The sequence below is a fragment of the Vipera ursinii genome, assembly GCF_947247035.1.
Source record: "Vipera ursinii genome assembly, chromosome: 1".
Lineage (NCBI taxonomy): Eukaryota > Metazoa > Chordata > Lepidosauria > Squamata > Viperidae > Vipera > Vipera ursinii.
In genome coordinates this window covers 267,554,508-267,574,377 of record NC_139512.1, presented here as the reverse complement: position 1 = coordinate 267,574,377, position 19,870 = coordinate 267,554,508, and the positions used below count along the sequence as shown (strand labels likewise).

General features: G+C 41.6%; 1 protein-coding gene across 1 annotated transcript in view; it reads right to left on the bottom strand.

The window, feature by feature from the left end:
* The window catches only part of ARFGEF3 (ARFGEF family member 3), a 77,635-nt gene extending 71,789 nt beyond the window's left edge, over window positions 1-5,846 (bottom strand). Inside the window, exons 1-2 of the mRNA XM_083367118.1 lie at window positions 5,637-5,846; window positions 2,863-2,914 (exon numbers count right to left, since the gene is read on the bottom strand). Of these exons, the coding sequence (XP_083223244.1) occupies window positions 2,863-2,914; window positions 5,637-5,721 (137 nt within the window). The 5' untranslated portion in view covers window positions 5,722-5,846. The remainder of the gene's footprint in view (window positions 1-2,862; window positions 2,915-5,636) is intronic.
* Window positions 5,847-19,870: the final 14,024 nt, after the last annotated feature.

Below are 19,870 nucleotides of genomic sequence, written 5' to 3'. Positions count from 1 at the left end.
CTACTCTACGCTTAGCCATGGATGCTCATAGGTGACTTTCGGCTAGATGCTTTTTCTTAGCACAACCTACATCACAAAATTGCTGCTAGGAGAAAAATGGGGAAGAGAGTATTATGGATGCTACCTTGAGTTTTTTTAAGGAAGAGAGAGGTATAACCCTGATAAACAATATGCAATGGATTGTCTGAACTAGTCAGATTACCTCAACTCAGATTACTTAACGCTTCAGACCATTTAAAGTATTTGAATTAAAAAAGTAGAAAGTAGAAACTGAAACATAGTTAGCAAAAGAAATAGTTTCATGGAAGGCTATCAAAGACGTTAAATGTTAAAGCAATTAACTGGAAGCCGTTGGTGATGCATGAAATAAGGAGGTGGGAAAAAAGCACTTCTAGATGCACAATTCTGGCAGAAATCCAAGACGAAAAACTTTTAGAAAACTAAAAGTGAAGGAAGGAAACCAAATTGTCTTCATATTTTTTAACAACCTGAACCATTTTACAAAAGCTGCATGCAACTCCCATGGCTTTCACCCCCTTCTGCAAAAGCTCAGACAACCTTCAAAAGGAGGAGCCTTTGTGGAGCAGTGGGCTAATGCCTCCCTAAGTAACACCAGCTGCCTGCAATTAGTGCAGGTTCGCGTCCCACCAGGCTCAAGGTTGACTCAACCTTCCATCCTTCCGAGGTGGGTAAAATGAGGACCCAGATTGTTGGGGGCAATTAAGCTGACTTTGTAATAATGCTGCTGGGGTGTGTGTGTGAAAGCCCTAATAAGCAGGCATATACATAGAATGAAGGCTACTGCTAAGCTTGTAAGCCGCCCTGAGTCTTCAGAGAAGGGCGGGATATAAATGGAATTAAAATTAAAAAAATTTAAAAATTGCCTACCCTACTTACTAGAGCAAAAAAGGTAGTTCTGGATTTAGCCTTTATGGTACAATAAAACCTGAAGATGGAAACCACAGCAAAAGCAATCATTGATATTCTTTTTTTAAAAAAACAAAACAAAAACCAAACCCAAACCTAGGTAATCTAGAACTATAGTGCTAGAAAACGTTGTCCAAAGCTAAAGGCTTTTCAGAACACGATTTCTTTCATAATGTGAGGGAACAAATGGCACGTGGCTAACAATTTTAAGACTAATTCACCATGTTATGATGATGTGATAGAGAAAGATTCAGATTTTGCTTCTTCTTTTTCATCTATTAAGGCCACAGTTAAAAGGTCAGGGAAAAAAACTCATACAGAAAATAAGAAGTCTTGAAGCCAGTTCTGCGCTCATTAAAAAATGGGTTATTTTTATGGGCACAATACTTCCTAAAGAGGGAAATTTCAAATGACTTAGAAATTATTACCAGTTATGAAGGAAGCTCTTCCTTGGTTCTGTTTTAATACTGGTAATATATTCACCTATGTAGAGAGCCAATTTGAGGTAGTGGTTAAGACTCCAGGCTAGAAACTGGGAGACTCTGTATTCTATTCCTGCCTTAGGCACAAAGCCAGCTAGGTGACCTTGGGCCAGTCAGTTTCTCTCAGCCCTAGAAGGAGACAATGGCAAACCTTACCAAGAAAACAGCAGGGACTGTCCAGGGAGCTTCTAAGAATAGGACACAATTAAACAGAAATTATCTATCTATCTATCTATCTATCCATCCATCTATCCATCTATTCTATAAGTTGCACTTCATCTCCCATAAATGCTAATAAGTACCCACTTGAGCTGGACTTTTAACAAAATAGCGGGACAGCATTTAATTCTGTTGTAGATCCAGAGAACAGTTCTGCCAGCAAGCAAATAGGAAATAATAAAGAAAGAGAGCATGAAGATATCTTTTGTGATATTCTCCATAACCCAAGGTCTTCTAACCATCAGAAATATGTCAAAGCTATGGACCCAAAGACAAAAATATATTTAGAACTTCATGTCAGATCTGTAATATTTGCTCCACTGCTTCCATAGTCTTAATCCTGCCACTGTTATTACCTAATATTTTAATATTTCCCCAAGCTTGCACATTATCTAAGTTCATGCATCACGAATCATTGTCTATAACACTATTATCATCTTTAACAATAACACTATTGCTTTGTTTATGGCTTAATATATTGTATGAACCCAGCTATGGTTTATGAATAAGCCTGCCAACGGTGGTTCATTACACACACTATGATTAAACAATATATTAAGCAAGTCACACCTTCTTAAGCAGGAATGGGGCATGCAGTACAAAATTGGTGTCTATCTTAAAACAATTTATTAGAAAGAAAGGCATAATTTATAATCTTTTCTGAGGATTTAATTTTGCCCATTTCCATTTCTTTACGTATTTTGTGGCTTTCAGGGTTTCACAAGCTTTGGACCATGGAGATTTTGCAGAATTGTCCTTCTCTGATTATGGAATTACTATTACCAAAACAAGTGATAACAATGTGAATTGACAATGGCAGCATTAATTGGGATAGCACTGAAATGCACTTCACAAGGGTACTCCAAAAGCTTCTAAGTTCATATCTTCATTTCTTTTATCCTTCCCCTATTACAACAGATGTGGTGTTGATTTTGGGGGCTGAGGTTTTACAGAATTTGAGGAAGAGAGTACCCTGGCAGCTAGAAACACAATATTTCCCGTCATATTTCAAGCAGTCTATATACCCAAACATTCTTGCGCATCTCAGAACCACAAATACATAACCATGTAGGAAAATGGAAAACTTGATCAATGGGTCAGCTTGCTTACATCTTTGGTTCATAGTGTGTTACACTGGCTTCAGGAGTCAGCAAATGTAAAGCAGAAAGGACTTTTACGCTTTCATTTCAAATGTCACTCATAACCAAAGAATAAAAAAAAATGTATTTCCTACCTTAACTGATAAGGAGGGATCTTGGTAGTAGCATCTAAAGATTCTAATGTTTCTGGGAAGAAAATAAAGAAGGAATTATTTCAAAAAGCATCCAGCATGGAACTGAAAACATTCATCATTACATACAGTCTTATGCAATTTGAAATCCCATTTTGCTCAATTAGGTTTATCCCAGATTAAAATTGTTCAAGTTGTACACCACAAGTGCACATATATGTGGATTGACATGGGCAGGTATTTAATTTAGTTCAGAACTAAATTAAAAGGACCTTTTCCCCAATAACTTATTTTTATAGGGTCTGTTCTTCCTCTTGTTTGGTCTATTTTTTCCCTTGATAAATTCCCTTTCCATATGGTACAATATCTCGAATCTTGTCTTTTTAGCTTAAATGACACTATTTCCTAATTTCTAAATGAGCTTATTACTTTATGTGTATGTAAGTAAATGCACATGAACTGTTGTTTAATTTATGTAACAAACTCAAATCTTAAAATAAATATTGGTTACTTTTTATTGTTTGAATTAGTAGATTTTACAAATACTAATTTAATCTGGACTAAAAACCCTGCCTAGCCTATTTTTCTCTGAATGGTAAGTGAAAACAAAATAATCCATCTATAGATAACCCCATTCCTAGGTTTGAATAAAAAAATGTGCATTATTTTACCACAAATTGATGCAAGGATACTTTTGTTTTAAAACCCCAACAATGTAAACATCTTAAATATATTTCAAGGAACACTTTAAAAAGACTATTGCTCCATATATGAGTAGCAAAGTCAAAACTATCGACCATTTAAAGTTATAGAAATAGTGACGCAGCCTAGCATAGAACAACATGCACATTTATATAGTATACCAAATGTATGTCACCACTCAAGAAAGCATATATTGATAAAAAGGTGGGGAGGAGGTATGGTACATTTTTCTTTAACCTACATTGTAATATCTTGTTTGATCATTTTCTAATCAGAATGTCTTCTGTAGCAAGTTGCAGGCAGTAGAGGTCTGTGTGTATGTATGTAAAACACATGTTAAAAGGGGACAGGACTTTGATTACATCTTGACATTTTAATTTCCTCCCTGCATCGTGAAATAGCTTAAATAAAGCTGTTGGCAGACTTACTAAATTGCTAGGCCCCCACAGGAGATTAAGCCAGCGACTTTATAATCCTAATCTATTATGTTGCCATTTTCCTTTTTAATATTCATTACCTGCAGATATGGTTTATTGTAAAGTGTCACTTAGAGATCACCAAATCCTGAAAAATGGATTAAAAATGAACAATCCCAAAAGTGTGTGTGTGTGTGTGTGTGTGTGTGTGTGTATAGCAATAGATTAAGCATATGAAACAAAAATATACAGTATGTTGCTACAGCTGGAAGACAATGGCTGACTGTTTGCCAGACAGGTCTGCTGCCAGATGCCAATTGTTAATAGGATCTTGGACAACCTTTGTATTATAAAAGTTGCTTTCAACAAGTCATCTAGGATAGTTCTTTCATCAGAAAACCGATTCTTCCAAGGGAGAATGCATGGATACTCTTGAGTACCTCAACACTTGTGATTGGCTAAATTAAATCAACGTATAGATAATCCTCAAATTTATGGCCATCACAGTTATGATAGTGCTGGAAAAAAGTGACTTACGACCGATCCTCACGCTTACAGCCACGACAGCATCACCCTGGTCATCTGACTGCAAACCAGGTTCTTGGCAACTGGCTTGTATTTTACCAAGATATCAGCTTCCTGGGGTCCCATGATGGCCATTTGTGACCTTCCCAGTTGGCTTTGGACCAACACAGTCAATGATTAAGCCAGCAGGGAAAGTCACAAGAAACAGTCGTGATGTCTCACTTAACAACCATGGCAGAAATGATTGGGTGCAATCATGTGATTGGTTGCTTAGTGATGAATTTTCCTGTCCCAACTGTGGTCATAAGTTGAGGACAACTTGTAGCACTTTTCTGTTTTTATCATTTTCCTATGGGCGCTTTATAACTTCTGCACCTTAGGAGCACAGCCAGTTTGGCCTAATGGTTTAAACCGGGGCTCTTCAAACTTGGCCCTTTTATGACTTGTGGACTTCAACTCCCAGAATTCCTCAGCCAGCGTTGAAGTCCACAAGTCATAACAGGGCCAAGTTTGAAGACTCCTGGTTTCAACCATGCACTAGGAGCAGGGACACCCAAGTTCTAACCCTGCCTTAAGCAGGGAAACGACTGGGTGACAAAATTGTTGCCCAGAATACTAGAAAAGTAACAACTGACTCTAAGGGATCAAAACAACAACAACAACAACAACAACAAAAACCAGCTTTCGAATAAAGAGTTTTAAAAAGAGCTAAAAAGGAATAAGCCTTCACACAATCGCCAGTACACGGGAAACGACTGCAGCCGGAGAGAGGTGAGTGTTAAAATGTACTGGAGTAAATACAGCGGAGGTGTGGGCGGAGGGGACCCATGGCCAGGAGAGGAAGACGGGCAAAGGGGTCCCCTCGATCCGCGGAGTTAAGAGATCGACTGCCGAGGATGGATCCGACGCAAAAGCCCACCATTCACAAACGGGCACCCAACAAAACCCCTCTCCAGCCCCAGGTTTTTAAAGGCAGGTTGGGTGATAAACGGGGGAAGAAGATGCAGCTCGCGCGTCGAGGCATCCAAAAAGGCAGCCCAGGCAGAGCGGGTCGCCTTTCCTTGTCTGGCGCGAGGGAGGAGGAGGAGGAAGAGGAAGAGGAAGAAGGAAGGAAGGTGCCTCTCGCTTCCTTACCGCTGGCCCAGGTGCAACTCTCCTTGATCGCCTTGTATTTGCTCCCCGACGCTTCCTTCTGCAGCTTCCTTAGGATTTCTTCCATCTTGCCTTGCCTTTTCCCGCGGCGCCCGAAAGGGAAGGGAAGTCTCCGGGCCGGGGGTGCGGCGACAGGGTCGGCGCTCAAGCGCTACACCGGGGCTGCGCGCAGCATCTTAGCGGCAGCTGCTGATGAATCATGCTAAGCTCCGGGATCGGGGACACGTCACTCGGCGCGCTCCTGCCCCTCCTCGCCCGGCAGAGGGCAGGCCGTGACGGCAGCAGCTGCCTGCGGTTGGCGGCCCAGGCCTCCAAGCCACAGCGCCCCCCCGCGGGAGGGCGGGGCGGACAGGTGGCCGAAGGGGCAGGACCGGGAAGCCGGCGTCTGCTTTGCTTACGTGGGAACCCAGCCGTTCGGTTTTATGTAGCAAACTGTGGCTTACGGTGCTGGCTGAATCAGACTTGCTATAGTCCTCTCTAATGCAGACATCATTCACATCCCCCTAATGGGAAAAGCGTTAATGGTGAATTGCTGTCGGCTCAGAATAAAAGGAGCCTCACGGAGCTAAAATAACTGCAGCAGAAATCCCCCTTTCTCTCATTCTGGCAATGCAATGGTGGGTTCTTCCCAGGGTGCGTGCTGACGTGCCTAGGAATATACTTGGCGCTAAACGGGAGAGAACCAACAGAATGAGATCATAATGTAAAATTATCCTGCTATAATAGGAAAGCTTGCCAAACTGCAACGGGTAGTTTTAAGCAATTGTTTAATCGGTGGGGGGGACCAGTTGATTGGTAATAGACCCATTTGTTGAATAAACAGATTTTTGAGAGTGGAAGAGAGGAAAAGAAATAGAAGGGAGGTTCAAACAGGTCCATGCAATAAAAAAGAACGCTAGTGTAAGATTGTCACCTCATACCCTGAACCATAATATGGAAAGGTTGGATGAGCCTCTAAGAGTTAATCCGTTGCCCAATATACGAATATGCATAGAATATTACCTGGAACCATACAGAATCATAGAACGTAACTACAAGTAAGACCCAGTTCTTCTAGTTGTATTCTCCAACTGCTCCCCATACATTCTCAGTATTCAATGATATGTTTTTCCTCAGATGAAACAGACACTTTTTAGACATTTATAGTGTACGGAAAGTAAGTAGGAGGAAAAATATTGGTCTGATTCACATATCTCACTGTTTTGGCTTAATGAGCTTTTCATACCCAGTGTTGGCCTTTTTGTAAATCATGCAGTTGAGCAAATCCAGCCATCTGTGATTTCTTCAAAGGGGAGGGAGCAGCCAGGCCCTACATCTGCTTCTGCTTCGGTGGAACTACTGAAATATGGCAAATAAATCTTTGTTTATTGAGAGAGATTTGCTGATGATCAGTACTCAACACAGTGGATACAACCTCCAAATTTAATCAGACCTACACTGAAGTCTACCAAGTAGAGCTTAAGCACGCAAGAATATGAGGCTTCCTGAAGAATAGGGGTGGCCACAGTCTATTAGCAAAGCTGAGCTGGATATTCTGGGCTAATATGATTATTGGCTCATTATTAAAACAGGTAAGAATTTTTTACTATGTCAGAATGTTTGGCCATTCTAATCCACCACTGAGGGAATGGTTCTAACTGTGATTTTTGCTGCAACCCTTTAACAATATACAGGTCCTGTATCCCGTACTCAGAAAGACAGAATCAGAGTTACTGAATTTCTGAATAGGTATGTACAGTTTTGTGTTTTTAATAGCTGAAACAAATTGACAGCAGTTGATCAAAAGCAGCCTAATTTCATGGGTCCATTTTAGCATTGCCACCTTCAAAACTCCATTCTGCCCATCTGAATGGTTTATTTGAAAATTTCATGCTACTGAGCAACATGGTAAACAACAGTTCTCATATATATATATATATATATATATATATATATATATATATATATATATATATATATATATATATATATATATATATATATACACACACACACACACACACACACACACACACACACCAATATCTACTAACATTTTATATAAAATATAAATAACCTTACAAGAATCAAACCAAAGAGCTGGCCTTTAGGTAGCTAAGAAGCTGGATATCCTAAATATTATTGAAATTATGAATGTATGAAATTATGAATATACTGGGCAACATGAGAAACAAGTTTTCCATATTAGATATGCATATGCTGACAATAATACTAACATTTTATATGAAATATAATAACCATACAAGAATCAAACCAAAGAAATGGCCTTTGGGTAGCTAAGAAGCTGGATATCCTAAATATAGTTTGAAGATCAAGTAATCAGAGGTACCTCAAAATTGGCAATTTTCCTTCATTAATAAATGATTTAGTCACCATTCATTTTCAAAGTCTTGTGTATGTTCCCACTGACTTCAATAAGGCTCATCCCAAATAAATGTATTCAAGCCAAGCCCTTAAAAAGGCAATAAGATTATGATGTCCATTGTTATTTCTTGAGGTAATTAATTCCTTCATTTGATTGTGTGCTATATAAAAAGTACAATTTCTGAATTGAACCTCCCATTGATTTATTTAAATCGATTTAAATGATAAATATGTGCTATTTATGAAGTCCTGCACAAAAATAGCCAAGCAGATGAAATATTAAATTTCACAGTGGTTGCATTTACAGTATTGCCCATAATAGCATCATAGATTCAGACAGATTTAAAAGGCCATTGGGTCAACTCTTCTGTTCAGCACAGGAATCAAATTAATGCATCCCAGACAGATGGTGATCTAGCTTCTCCTTGAATACTTCTAATGAAAAGAAGCTCTGAAAATGAATGAAAAGCTCTCTGGGATAATTGCTTCCATTGTCAAACAGCTCTTATTGTTAGGATTGCCCCCACTAACATTCCATCAGAATCTGTTTTCCTGTAACTTAAGTCCATTGTTCTGTCTCCTGCAATCTGGAATGAGAGAGAGAACAACCTTGATGTACTTCCGCTTGCTTGGACAGTAATATTTGATTTCAGATTGATAATTCAAATTCAAAACAAATTTGATAATACTAAATGCTACTTAGAGCCAGTTTGCTCAAATGGTTACGGCACCAGGCTAGAAATCAGGAGTCTGTAAATTCTAATCCCACTCTAGCTATGAAAAACCAGCTGGGTGACACTGGATCAGCCACTTCCCTCTCTCAGCCCAACTCACATCACAGAGTGTTTGACGTTTTGGGGTAAATAGGAAGAGTAAGGCGTATTTTTTTATTATTATTTTAATCCCATTTATATCCCGCCCTTCTCCGAAGACTCAGGGCGGCTTACAATCTAAGCACAAATCAAATGTGCTTAGCAATATTGAGTATGTTTGCCACATTGAGTTATTTATTTAAAAAATAATAAAAGCAAGATATAAAATAAATATCTCTTAGTCATCTTTTCTTAAAATAAATTATCCCCATAGGTCTTTGAGCAGCTCTATTGCCTTTCTGTATACTTATTCCAATTTCTCTGAATAAAAGGGACTATTGGTCACAGCAATCAAGGTGCGGCTGAACCAAAGCAGATTCAAGTAGAACGTTTTATTTCTCATGATTTGGAAATTATATTTCTGTTGATGTGGCCCAAAATTTCATTATCTTCTTTGCAGTCATATCGTACTATGGCTCATATGCCATTTGTTATAATTTAAATCTGTTTTAACTTTTGTGAATGATCAAATGCCTGCAAGAACATTCTCCAAACTTCTGAGCACCTACACATCTTAGAGGCAACCCATATCATTTGGATAAATGCTTCCTATCATATTTCAATAAATAATTTTAATGACTCAGTTTATAATTGTTTATAATTGTGATTCTGAAAAGGAAAACAACTGGGGAAAAATACGTCTTTTCCAACTTTATTTATTTAGGACACATGCATTCTTTAAGGTGTTTATCTATCAAGAAGTATTTTATCAAATAGTAGGAATAAACCATTTTCACAACATGTAAGAATATTGCTCAGGTGTACCTCCTAAAATAATTCAGCATTTAACACACACCCCTTTCCCTCATATTTGTATCTTCTGCCCTCTAGTGGTTAAACATAGATATTTATTCAATTTTTTAGCAATGTAGACATAGGATAGTGAAGATGCAATTAGTGTAATTAGATAAAAAGACAAATTACTATATAAAAGCTAGTCAGTTTTATTGAAAAGGAATGAATCATGCAATACATCTGGAAAAAAACAACAACCTCACCAAGAAAATTGCAGAGACTTGTCCAAGAATTCTCCAACGGTCAGACATGATTGAATGGGGGACGGGGTGGGGTGGGGGATAACGAAAGGCAATAAGGAAATGAAGCTAAGTGAGTGCAGTCATACAGGTGAGAAGCCAAAGACTCTGTTCCTCTTCTGCATGTTACAGGGAAACCCAAAAAATTGCTACCTCTTGAAGTCTCCTCTTCCTCATGAGGCATCAGAGTTTTACCAGGAAAACATCTACACTGAAGAATTAAACAAGTAGCTTTGACATTGCTGAAGACATTTACTGCGCTTCCTTGGTTGCCCAGCCCAGTGTTTTTAAACTGTGGATATCTTCCAGAAGTTTGGTGTTTAAGGAATATTTTTGTTTGCTGGTATAGAAGGGGAAAATCTAACTGAAGGCAGGCATGTGAAAATTCAAGAATGTCCCATTATGATCATCTGATTAGCATGAACATGACGTAGCTGTGGGAACGGCCATTTTTTGGCCTCTCAACCTTCAGCTTTCCCAAACGTTTCTTATCGGCCTCTACGTGAATTAGTGATGAGCACACTCTCCTGGTTCGCACAGGATGGCATGTGGGAAACGCTATGATAAAGCTTTCACATATATCTTTTAGTATCTTGTTTTTATAATGATCTCATAGGCACCTGAGTAGTTCTCACTATGTATCCAATTATCACTATGTATCCTATTTTTTGAGATTGATGGGGTTTATGTAATGTTGTATTTGGTATTCAGAAAGAGGAGGTGAATAAAAGTTCAGCGGGCAGTTGCTCAGGTGGTTTTTTTTTTGAGAGACGAGGCTGCCTGGCTGGTTCAGAGCATCTCTATCGACCGAGGTCTGAATTCTTTTCCCTACTGTAGCAGATGCCTTTCAATAGAGCCTTGGTGGAGCAGTGGGCTAATGGCTCCTTAAGTAACACCAGCTGCCTGCAATTAGTGCAGGTTCGCATCCCACCAGGCTCAAGATTGACTCAGCCTTCCATCCTTCCGAGGTAGGTAAAATGAGGACCCAGATTGTTGGGGGCAATTAAGCTGACTTTGTAATAATGCCGCTGGGGTGTGTGTGAAAGCCCTAATAAGCAGGCATATACATAGAATGAAGGCTACTGCTAAGCTTGTAAGCCGCCCTGAGTCTTTGGAGAAGGGCGGGATATAAATGGAATTAAGAAATAAGTTGCATGGATTCTGCCACTCGTGTAACAATGGCAGGAGGTGGAAGGGGTGTTATACACCATAACCTTAAAGTGAGGTGAAACTGATGGGGCTGCAATTCTTGAATATCTGGATGATACAATAGGTGAATCTCGTTCTACACTAATCCATGTGGCCACCTCCTACAGCTGTAAGCTTGGTGGAAGAAAGATGAGAACCTCAAATAGGAGTGTGCTGGAGAAGGTTATATAGTAATTACAGTTCTTGGCCAGAACATGACAAAGCACTGATTTATTTATGGGTTTTATTTAAAACATTTATACAGCCACCCATCTTAAAACAACTCTGGGCGGCTTAAAACAACAAAAATGAAATGAAGAGAACCTGGTGCCACAGCCAGACTTTTCTAATGTACCTGGATTCTCATCCTACCCCGGCCTCACCCAATCCCCACGCTTGCGGGAAGAGCTAGATTTTAAGTCCTCTCTAGAAAGATTGAAGGATAGGGGCCTGTTGAATCTCAGAAGAAGGCTACAGTGGAAAAGCCACAATTCCGAAGTGCACAAGATGGAAATATTTTAGGGAAGAGACCCGAAACATGCCCACCCTATCCTCCCTGATGGGATGATGGATCTCCTCAGGTAGAGGTAGTCCTGCAGATAACCTGGTCTTTGTAGTAACCAGCACCTTGAATTGCACCCAGAAAACTGGGAGACAGTGTATGCAAGAGGCTGCAAAATGGACAAACCTAGGGACTCCCATTCTGCCAACCTAGCAGTTCGAAAGCACGTAAAAATGCAAGTAGAAAAATAGGGACCACTACGATGGGAAGGTAACAGCGTTCCGTGTGCCTTTGGTGTCTAGTCATGCTGGCCACATGACCACGGAGACGTCCTCGGACAAGCGCTGGCTCTTCGGCTTTGAAACGGAGATGAGCACCGGCCCCTACATTCAGAAACGACTAGCACACATGTGCAGAGGGACCTTTACCTTGACCTTTAGGGACTCCCAATACTGGGGTATGCCTCTGCATTCTAGACCAGTTGTAACTTCTGGGTGATCTTCAAGGGAAGCACCAGGAAGTAAAGTGCATTGCAGTAATCCGTATCTCCACGTTCTTCCAATTACAGCCTACAATGTGATACAATTTGGTTTTGTTCCCATAGTCTTTCAAACTGGAACAGCTCTGAGTTTTATGGACAGAATAATCATGACTCACAAATGCTTTAAAGGTGGAGCTAATTTGACTAAATGGTTGGAGCACTGATTAAAATCAGGATCATATTCAGGATAAAGTATTATAATATTTAATCGGTTGCAAGCTGCTGACTGGCTAAAAATATTGGTCAGATTCCTCAAACATATTCACACCCATTTAATCACACTGAATCACAAAGGGTGCGTAGGAAAGATTCAGGTTGAGTCCATTTCAAAGGTCTCCCTGTCATTCATTTAGAAGAGAATCATATCAAGCAATTATGTTTTAAAACAAAAGCCACTGGTTCTTGTTCCCTAAGCTACTTAGAGTACCAGATATCAACTGCAAAAAATCTGGGTGACCCTTAGAAGGCAGAAATAAAGATACAGAAAACTCTTATTTTTTGCAGTTGAGATCTGGCTGGCTTAAAATTCTTTGTAAGAAAAACAGAGTACAGTCTTTTAATTCTAACTCCCACCCCAGCCCTGTGCCTTACTCTCCCCTTGGTTGCGTTTAGGATTTTTTTTTTGATGTTGAAGATGAGTTGTGAACAGAATAAAATGCTTGGACTGACTGGAGCAACTAGATGGCAAAGGATTAGAGTGGGAAGTTTTCGTGCTCTTTTCCATATCCTGATTTTATTTTCAATCATTCCTCAACCTGACATTATATAAGCATGACTGTATGAATGACATCCATTTCTGTCAGGTTTAATTTAACCCATTAACAGGAAAAAAAAAGGCTTTTACCGATCATCGCATTTTCAGCACAGGGCACTACAAATTTAGATGTGTACGTTAATGCATAGTATAGTATAGTATATTGCATTTATGAAGAAAAAAGGAAATATGTAAACTAAGAATAAGCGTCATATAAATAACATGATTTTTTAAAGCAAAGCCTAGAACAAAGAAAAGTAAATTGTTTCTGACTATTCAAAACTAAGAGAAAGCTCCTAGGGCAGAGGCCCCCAACTTTTTGGGCACCAAGGACCAGTTCCATGGAGAAAGGTTTTTCCACAGACCAAAGGACGTGTGGTTTTGTGTGCTACCTGCATCCCACAGATGGGGCTTTGCTTGTTTGTGCAGACCGGTTGCCCGCATGCCGCGGCCCAGTACCGGTCCACGAACCGGGGGTTGGGTACCCCTGTCCTAGGGGAAGGTAAGGAGAGGGAAGAGGAGCCATGGTGGCACAGTAGTTAGAATGCAGTATTGCAGGCTAAGTCTACTCACTGCCAGGAGTTTGTTCCTGACCATCTCAAAGTTGACTCAGCCTTCCATCCTTCCGAGGTTGGTAAAATGAGGACCCAGATCGTTGGGGGCAATATGCTGACTCTGTATACCGCTTAGAGAGATCTGTAAAGCATTGTGAAGCGGTATATAAGTCTAAGTGCCATCGTTTTATTGGGTTTCTACACTGTGTGGCTCTTATACTGAGATTTTAGGGTGGTTTACTAGCCCAGCTCAATGGCTGGCTCAGTAGCCTTATCAGGACTAAACCTGGTAGTTATAGGGTGTGTTGGGATAAAGTTGTCTAGAGATTGTGTGAGTGAATAATAGGCTAGTGAGTGCTTGTGTGGTTGCTGATGGGAGGAGTGCGGCAATATGGAAACATGATGGTGAATCGATAAGTTAAATGGGGCTGGCAAATTGGGAATGATGGCATGATTCCAGTTGTGACAGACCAAGGGAGATAAAGCAAATGCTGTTGGGTGTGCCATTCCAGGAAAGGAAGTCTGAGAATTTATTATTGATCCTCTGCTTTCATCTTGGCAGCCCCATTCCTGAGTCCTGATGGTTGGATTGTTGGTAAGCTTGGCCTTAAGGTGATGCTGTTCAGCCACAGATCAGTTGTATTAAGACCGTCTTCATTCACAACATGCTGAATGGGTGGACCTGGCAGCTACAGTATTACCGAGCCCCAACTAGACAAAGTCAGTAAGGTTACCGGGTTGGAGGTATCAACAAGATTTATGATTTATTTTCTGTGACCATGGCTGCTTGTTTCTGATAATTGCTTGATTTTGTACTTGAAGTATATTGTATTTGTATAAATAAAACTAATAATTTTCTTTGCTCTATTTTAGGTGGATCTGTATTCAGTCTCTCCAATAGCATTTTACAGATTGATTTTGAAGATGCTGTTTAGGATTTTTTTATCGGTGCTTATTTCAGCCACCCAAATCTGGTTTTGGTTGTGACTACCTAAAGTTAAAACAAAGTTTTTTTTTCTTATTGTTAATCAAGTTTAATTTTCAATTTATAAATTAGGCTCTTGCTTTCAACTCTTTGAAAGGAGGAAAGAAGCTGTTTTCTCTGGTAGCATTTTTTAAAGCTACAAGGACCACAAGGTGGCAGTAGAGTTCATATAATTAATTAATTAATTAATTAATTAATGTTAATGTACTGGCAAGTCAGCCACAGGTGGTAAGAGTCCTGTTGTTTTCATACAGCAGGGCTGTGGGGAAGAAGTGAGCAAGAATATTTTCTAAGATAGTGGTAGTGAATGCCAGCCCTACAAGGCAGACCAGACCAAGAAATAGACACCATGTAGGACCAAAGCTAAAGGGACGCGGTGGCTCAGTGGGTTAGGACGCTGAGCTTGTCGACCAGAAGGTCGGCAGTTTGGCAGGTCGAATCCCGAGTGCCGCGTAACAGAGTGAGCGCCTGTTACTCGTCCCAGCTTCTGCCAACCTAGCAGTTCGAAAGCACTTAAAAATGCAAGTAGAAAAATAGGGACCACTACGGTGGGAAGGTAACAGCGTTCCGTGCGCCTTTGGCGTCTAGTCATGCCAGCCACATGACCACGGAGACGTCCTCGGACAAGCACTGGCTCTTCGGCTTTGAAACGGAGATGAGCACCGGCCCCTAGAGTCGGAAACGACTAGCATACATGTGCGGGGGAACCTTTACCTTTACCTTTAGGACCAAAGCTACTTTTATTAAGATTAGCTATACAGTAACAGAAACGTGCAAGTCGGAATGTGATTGTCTTCCTTCCTTTTTTATATTCATGTGACTTTGGGGGTGCCTGTCCAACATATTTTCTTAACCCTCCCTCATCTGGGCTTCTGGCAGTCTTTATCTCGTCATTGCCTTGGCGATGAATCTTCCCCATCTTCATCAAGGTCATCTTTATTTCCTGCACTGAAGAAAAAACAACCTAATAGATGGGCGAAGGCCGGAAGGTCAGGCAGGGTTGACACTGTCTCATCTTTCAGTCTGGAAGCTCAGCCCTGTCCCTTCAGAAATTATACATGTTTCTCATTTGTTTTGTTTAGAGAAACAAGTACGTAGATCCCTAATGTAGAACTGTCGTGTAATTCAGGTATCTGGTGAATCACCTCCGACTCTCACAAAGTCAGACTAATCCAAATGCTGGGAAAGTAACCATCTGAGTAAACATACTGTCAGCCTAGCAAGATAGAACTAGTAGCAGCTGCATCTTCTCCATAGGCAAGACAGGGGAGAGAGGTTTCTATGTCTCCTGCCACCCTATGGAAAGTTGAAATTGCCTTGTGGAAGTGGCATATGGTGTGACATCAGATACATTATGACCAAGTCAAATAATGCCATCCCTGGTGACGCGCCTCCGGGGATCGTGCCATTGTCTCTCCAGCATGGCTATAGGTGCTTGGAGCAGCAGTTGGTTATTATATGAACTCAATTATTAATTTGTCCAACTGGAAATGAAAATTTCAAAAGAATAGGACATTTGTGGAGAAAAGCAGCAGGAGGATTTCTTCAACAATATCTCAGAGATATGCCTTTAATGGTGATTAAGAAGACTGCAAGTGAGATCACTGTTGTTATTTCCTTCAGAATTTAATGTGGCTAACTGACAGGTTTTGCCTTGCCCTAAATTGAATTTTATGCAAATAACCCCCCTTTTGGTTATAAAAGCTGCTCCATGAAGACATCAGTTCTCATATACTATAGCACAGTAATTGCATTCCTAAAAAACGCTTATGCTGTGTAGTACGTTTAAGAAAGTGTGGAAAAATAAAATTAGAGGTAGACAATTCAAGGATAAAAACACATTCATACCCAAAACGTTTTAAAAATATTATTAAACACAATAAATACATTTTAACAAAGCAGTTACAAAGTTCATTCAGAAGGCTCAGCTATTTTATTTTGATTTTTTTATTTTAATTCCATTTATATCCCGCCCTTCTCCGAAGACTCAGGGCGGCTTACAAGCTTAGCTATTTTCCTTCCTATATTGCCAACCTCTGCTCTTTTATTGTGAGAAAATTGCCCCTTATCTCTTCTTCATCAGATCTTAACCAAAACACTTAATGGATGTTCTCTCTCTTTCAGATTTTTTTATGTCTGGTTGTAATAGACTTTGTGGCATCTTAGCTACACCCTGCTAAATAAAGCTTGCTTTTATTTTCTCACAATTTCTTCTGATAGTCCATAACATCACATCATTTAGACTAGCAGCATGCACAATGTCATGGGTCCTGTTGTTCCTTTTAACAAGCTTGAGAATTTCAAGCTTCCTCCGTCAATAAAGTTTCTATTTTCTTTGGCACTTTCTTCTCAATTATTCTGTTCATTTTTTGTTTTTTGGAGGAAAAGTACACTTAAGCAGTAAATCAAGCGGGCTACAACAAAGCAGCAAGCCCTCGTGTTCAATTGGGTGGTGCTCAGTGTGCTCAACTGCTATTTCGTGTTTATGCAAAACTGAACCTCATGAAAATGATGCATCAGCAAACATGTTTTCTGCGATACAGTCATTATTTTGTTTTTGCTTCAGATTTGGTGCCTGGCTTTCTCTGAAAACCTGCTTTGTTTTTATGTGAAGCAGGATATGGGTCCAGATATTTTTTGAATTAGAATATAAAAATGACACGGGATATTTATAAAATCCATTAAAAATATTTTTTAACATCATGAAAATATATTGCCCAGATGATTTATCAGTTTAGTTAATAAAAATGTTGATCCTATTTGCATGTTACGGCAACTTAAATTAACTGCTAAAAGAACTGCTCCTTTAATGTTTTGAACAGGAAGCATTTGTTCCTGTTGCTTATTTCGGTATTTATCACAAATTCTAACCTATTCTATTGAAGCTTTGTTTCCGCCTTTCGGTCCACAGCAATTTATATTATGCACATTCTTAGAGCACCTCATTATCTTGCAAGTGCAGACTGAACACATATTTCAAGAGATGGTTGGACAGCAGTCACAGAGGCTCTTAAGAGTAAATGGATAATCTGGATCTATTTCCTACTGGCTTCAAACTGGGATATGGAGACAGCTGGTCACAACTGTTGATTTCTAGTGGACCTGAAATGGGGGAGGAGGGTAGTAAATATATTTTTGTGCTCCTTGATAAGTTTTCAATATCATCAACTATGATATCCTTCTGGACTTGTAGGGACTAGAAGCATGGACTGTGCTTTAGTGGTTCACCTGCCTTCTGAGTGGTTGGTTCCAGTTGGGATTGACAGGGAGAGATTGACCATAGTGACTCGTGACGTAGCTCAGAGATTGACATTTCCCTCCCTACAAGAAATTGCTAGGTGAGGTCATCTGCTGGTTCAGTATCTGAAGATACCTGTTCTGTACCAGCCTGCTACCGGCCTTGCAGAAAAGGCAACCCCTTTACAGACGGCAAGAGGCTGGAATACGTCTGCCAAATTTATTACAAAAACAAACAAGACACGAACCAAGATACCGATACCGGAGCTTTGAAACACTATCTGAGCGGTTGCTTTCAGCAAACCAGCCCTCCCCACACAAGTCCTTTATAAAGAGTTCAGGGCGTGGCTTCTCTCTCCCTCCTTCCGAGAAGCCCCATTGCCTTCCTCTGTTTACTCCTACTTGACTGCCTCCTGCGTCGGGCATCCTTGAACAGGGCCAGCTGTGGGTCATCTTCATCCACGCTGTCAGGCTCACACAGCTGGGTCTCCACCAGGTGGGAGGGGCCTGGCTGGGGGCTCTGCGGAGCCTCAAAGCCATCATCAGCAAGTTCTTCAACACCCCCCTCCTCCCCCTCATCTGAGTCATCCGACCCAACTGCCGAACCCACAGGCTGACCCTGAATCACAACACTATCCTGCACCGCAGGGCCCTTCCCCCGGGTCTGCCGATCCGGATGCGGTCGAGATGGAAATTGTTCATGAAAAGCGGTCACCAACGCCGGGGCATGAACGGCGGTCGCGTCTTCCCAGGTGAAGTCCTCTGGTCCGTAACCTTTCCATTCAATCAGGTACTGGAAACGACCTTTCAGCCAACGGGAATTCCTGATGCTGGCGACCTTGTACTCGGGGGTGCTGCCTCCATCACGAGGTCCTGATGGGGGAGGTTCTGCTCGGCGGAGTGGACAGGCCGGTTGCTCGGGGACCAACAGAGACCGATGAAAGACTGGGTGCATGCGCAGGGAACGTGGCAAAGTTAAGCGATAGGCGACCGGATTGATGACAGCCTCGACTGGGAATGGTCCTAAATATCAGTGATCTAACTTTCTCACCAGCCGTGTTGACGGTAGGTTCCTGGTGGACAACCAGACCCGATCTCCCACCGATAGTGGAGGCGTATCCCATCTTGACCGATCAGCAAAACTTTTGTAATCGGCCTTGGCCTTCTCTGACGTCGCACCAATCGATGGATCGCCTGTAACTCTGCCATGAAGTCGTTCGCTGCCGGCTCCGGTGAGTCCACGGGACAAAGGGGGAAAAACCGGGGGTGATATCACACATTGGCCAAGAACGGTGTCATCTGTGTGGAGGTGTGCTGCGAATTGTTAAATGCAAACTCAGCTATGGCCAGATAGTCAACCCAATTGTTTTGCTGCAGATTGACGTAGCAGCGCAGATATTGTTCCAGGATACCGATGACCTTCTCGGTTCCCCCGTCAGTTTGAGGATGATGCGCGGACGAGAGGCAAATCTTGATATCCAATGCATGCATCAACTCCTGCCAGAAGCGGGCTGTAAACTGGCCCCCCCTATCAGAGACGACTCTATCAGGGAGGCCGTGCAGCCAAAACACCTGCTGAATGAACATACGACTAGTGGCGCGGGCTGACGGTAAGCCGCGACAGGGGATGAAGTGCGCCATCTTGGTTAGCATGTCCACCACCACATACACTGTCGTAAAACCAGAGGATGGGGGTAAATCCGTCAGAAAGTCCATGGACACAGCTCCCCAGGGTCTTTTGGGTGTCGGCAAAGGCTGCAGTAATCCAGGCGGGGCCCCTGTCGCTGACTTGGCCTGCCTGCATGGGATGCAGAAGGTAACATAGGACTGGACGTCGTGTCGGACTCGGGGCAACCAGAAGGTACAGGAGACCAGGTTCAGGGTCTTGAACAGGCCAAAATGCCCTGCCGCCGGGTTATCGTGACACTGGCTGAGGATGAGTCCCCTGAGTGGCCCTCCCGGAACGTAGAGCTGGTCACGATAATACAAGAGTCCATCCGTGACTGTCCAAGGAGAATCTGGCCCCACCTCCTCCTTCCGCTGAGCCACCCACACCTCCTGCTGCTATGCCTCCCGGATCCGAGCCCATATATCAACCGGCTCCCGCACCGCAGCAAAAGACTCGACGGGGATCACTGTCCTGGGCAGAAGCTTGTCTTCCACTCGGGAATATTCGGGCTTCCTG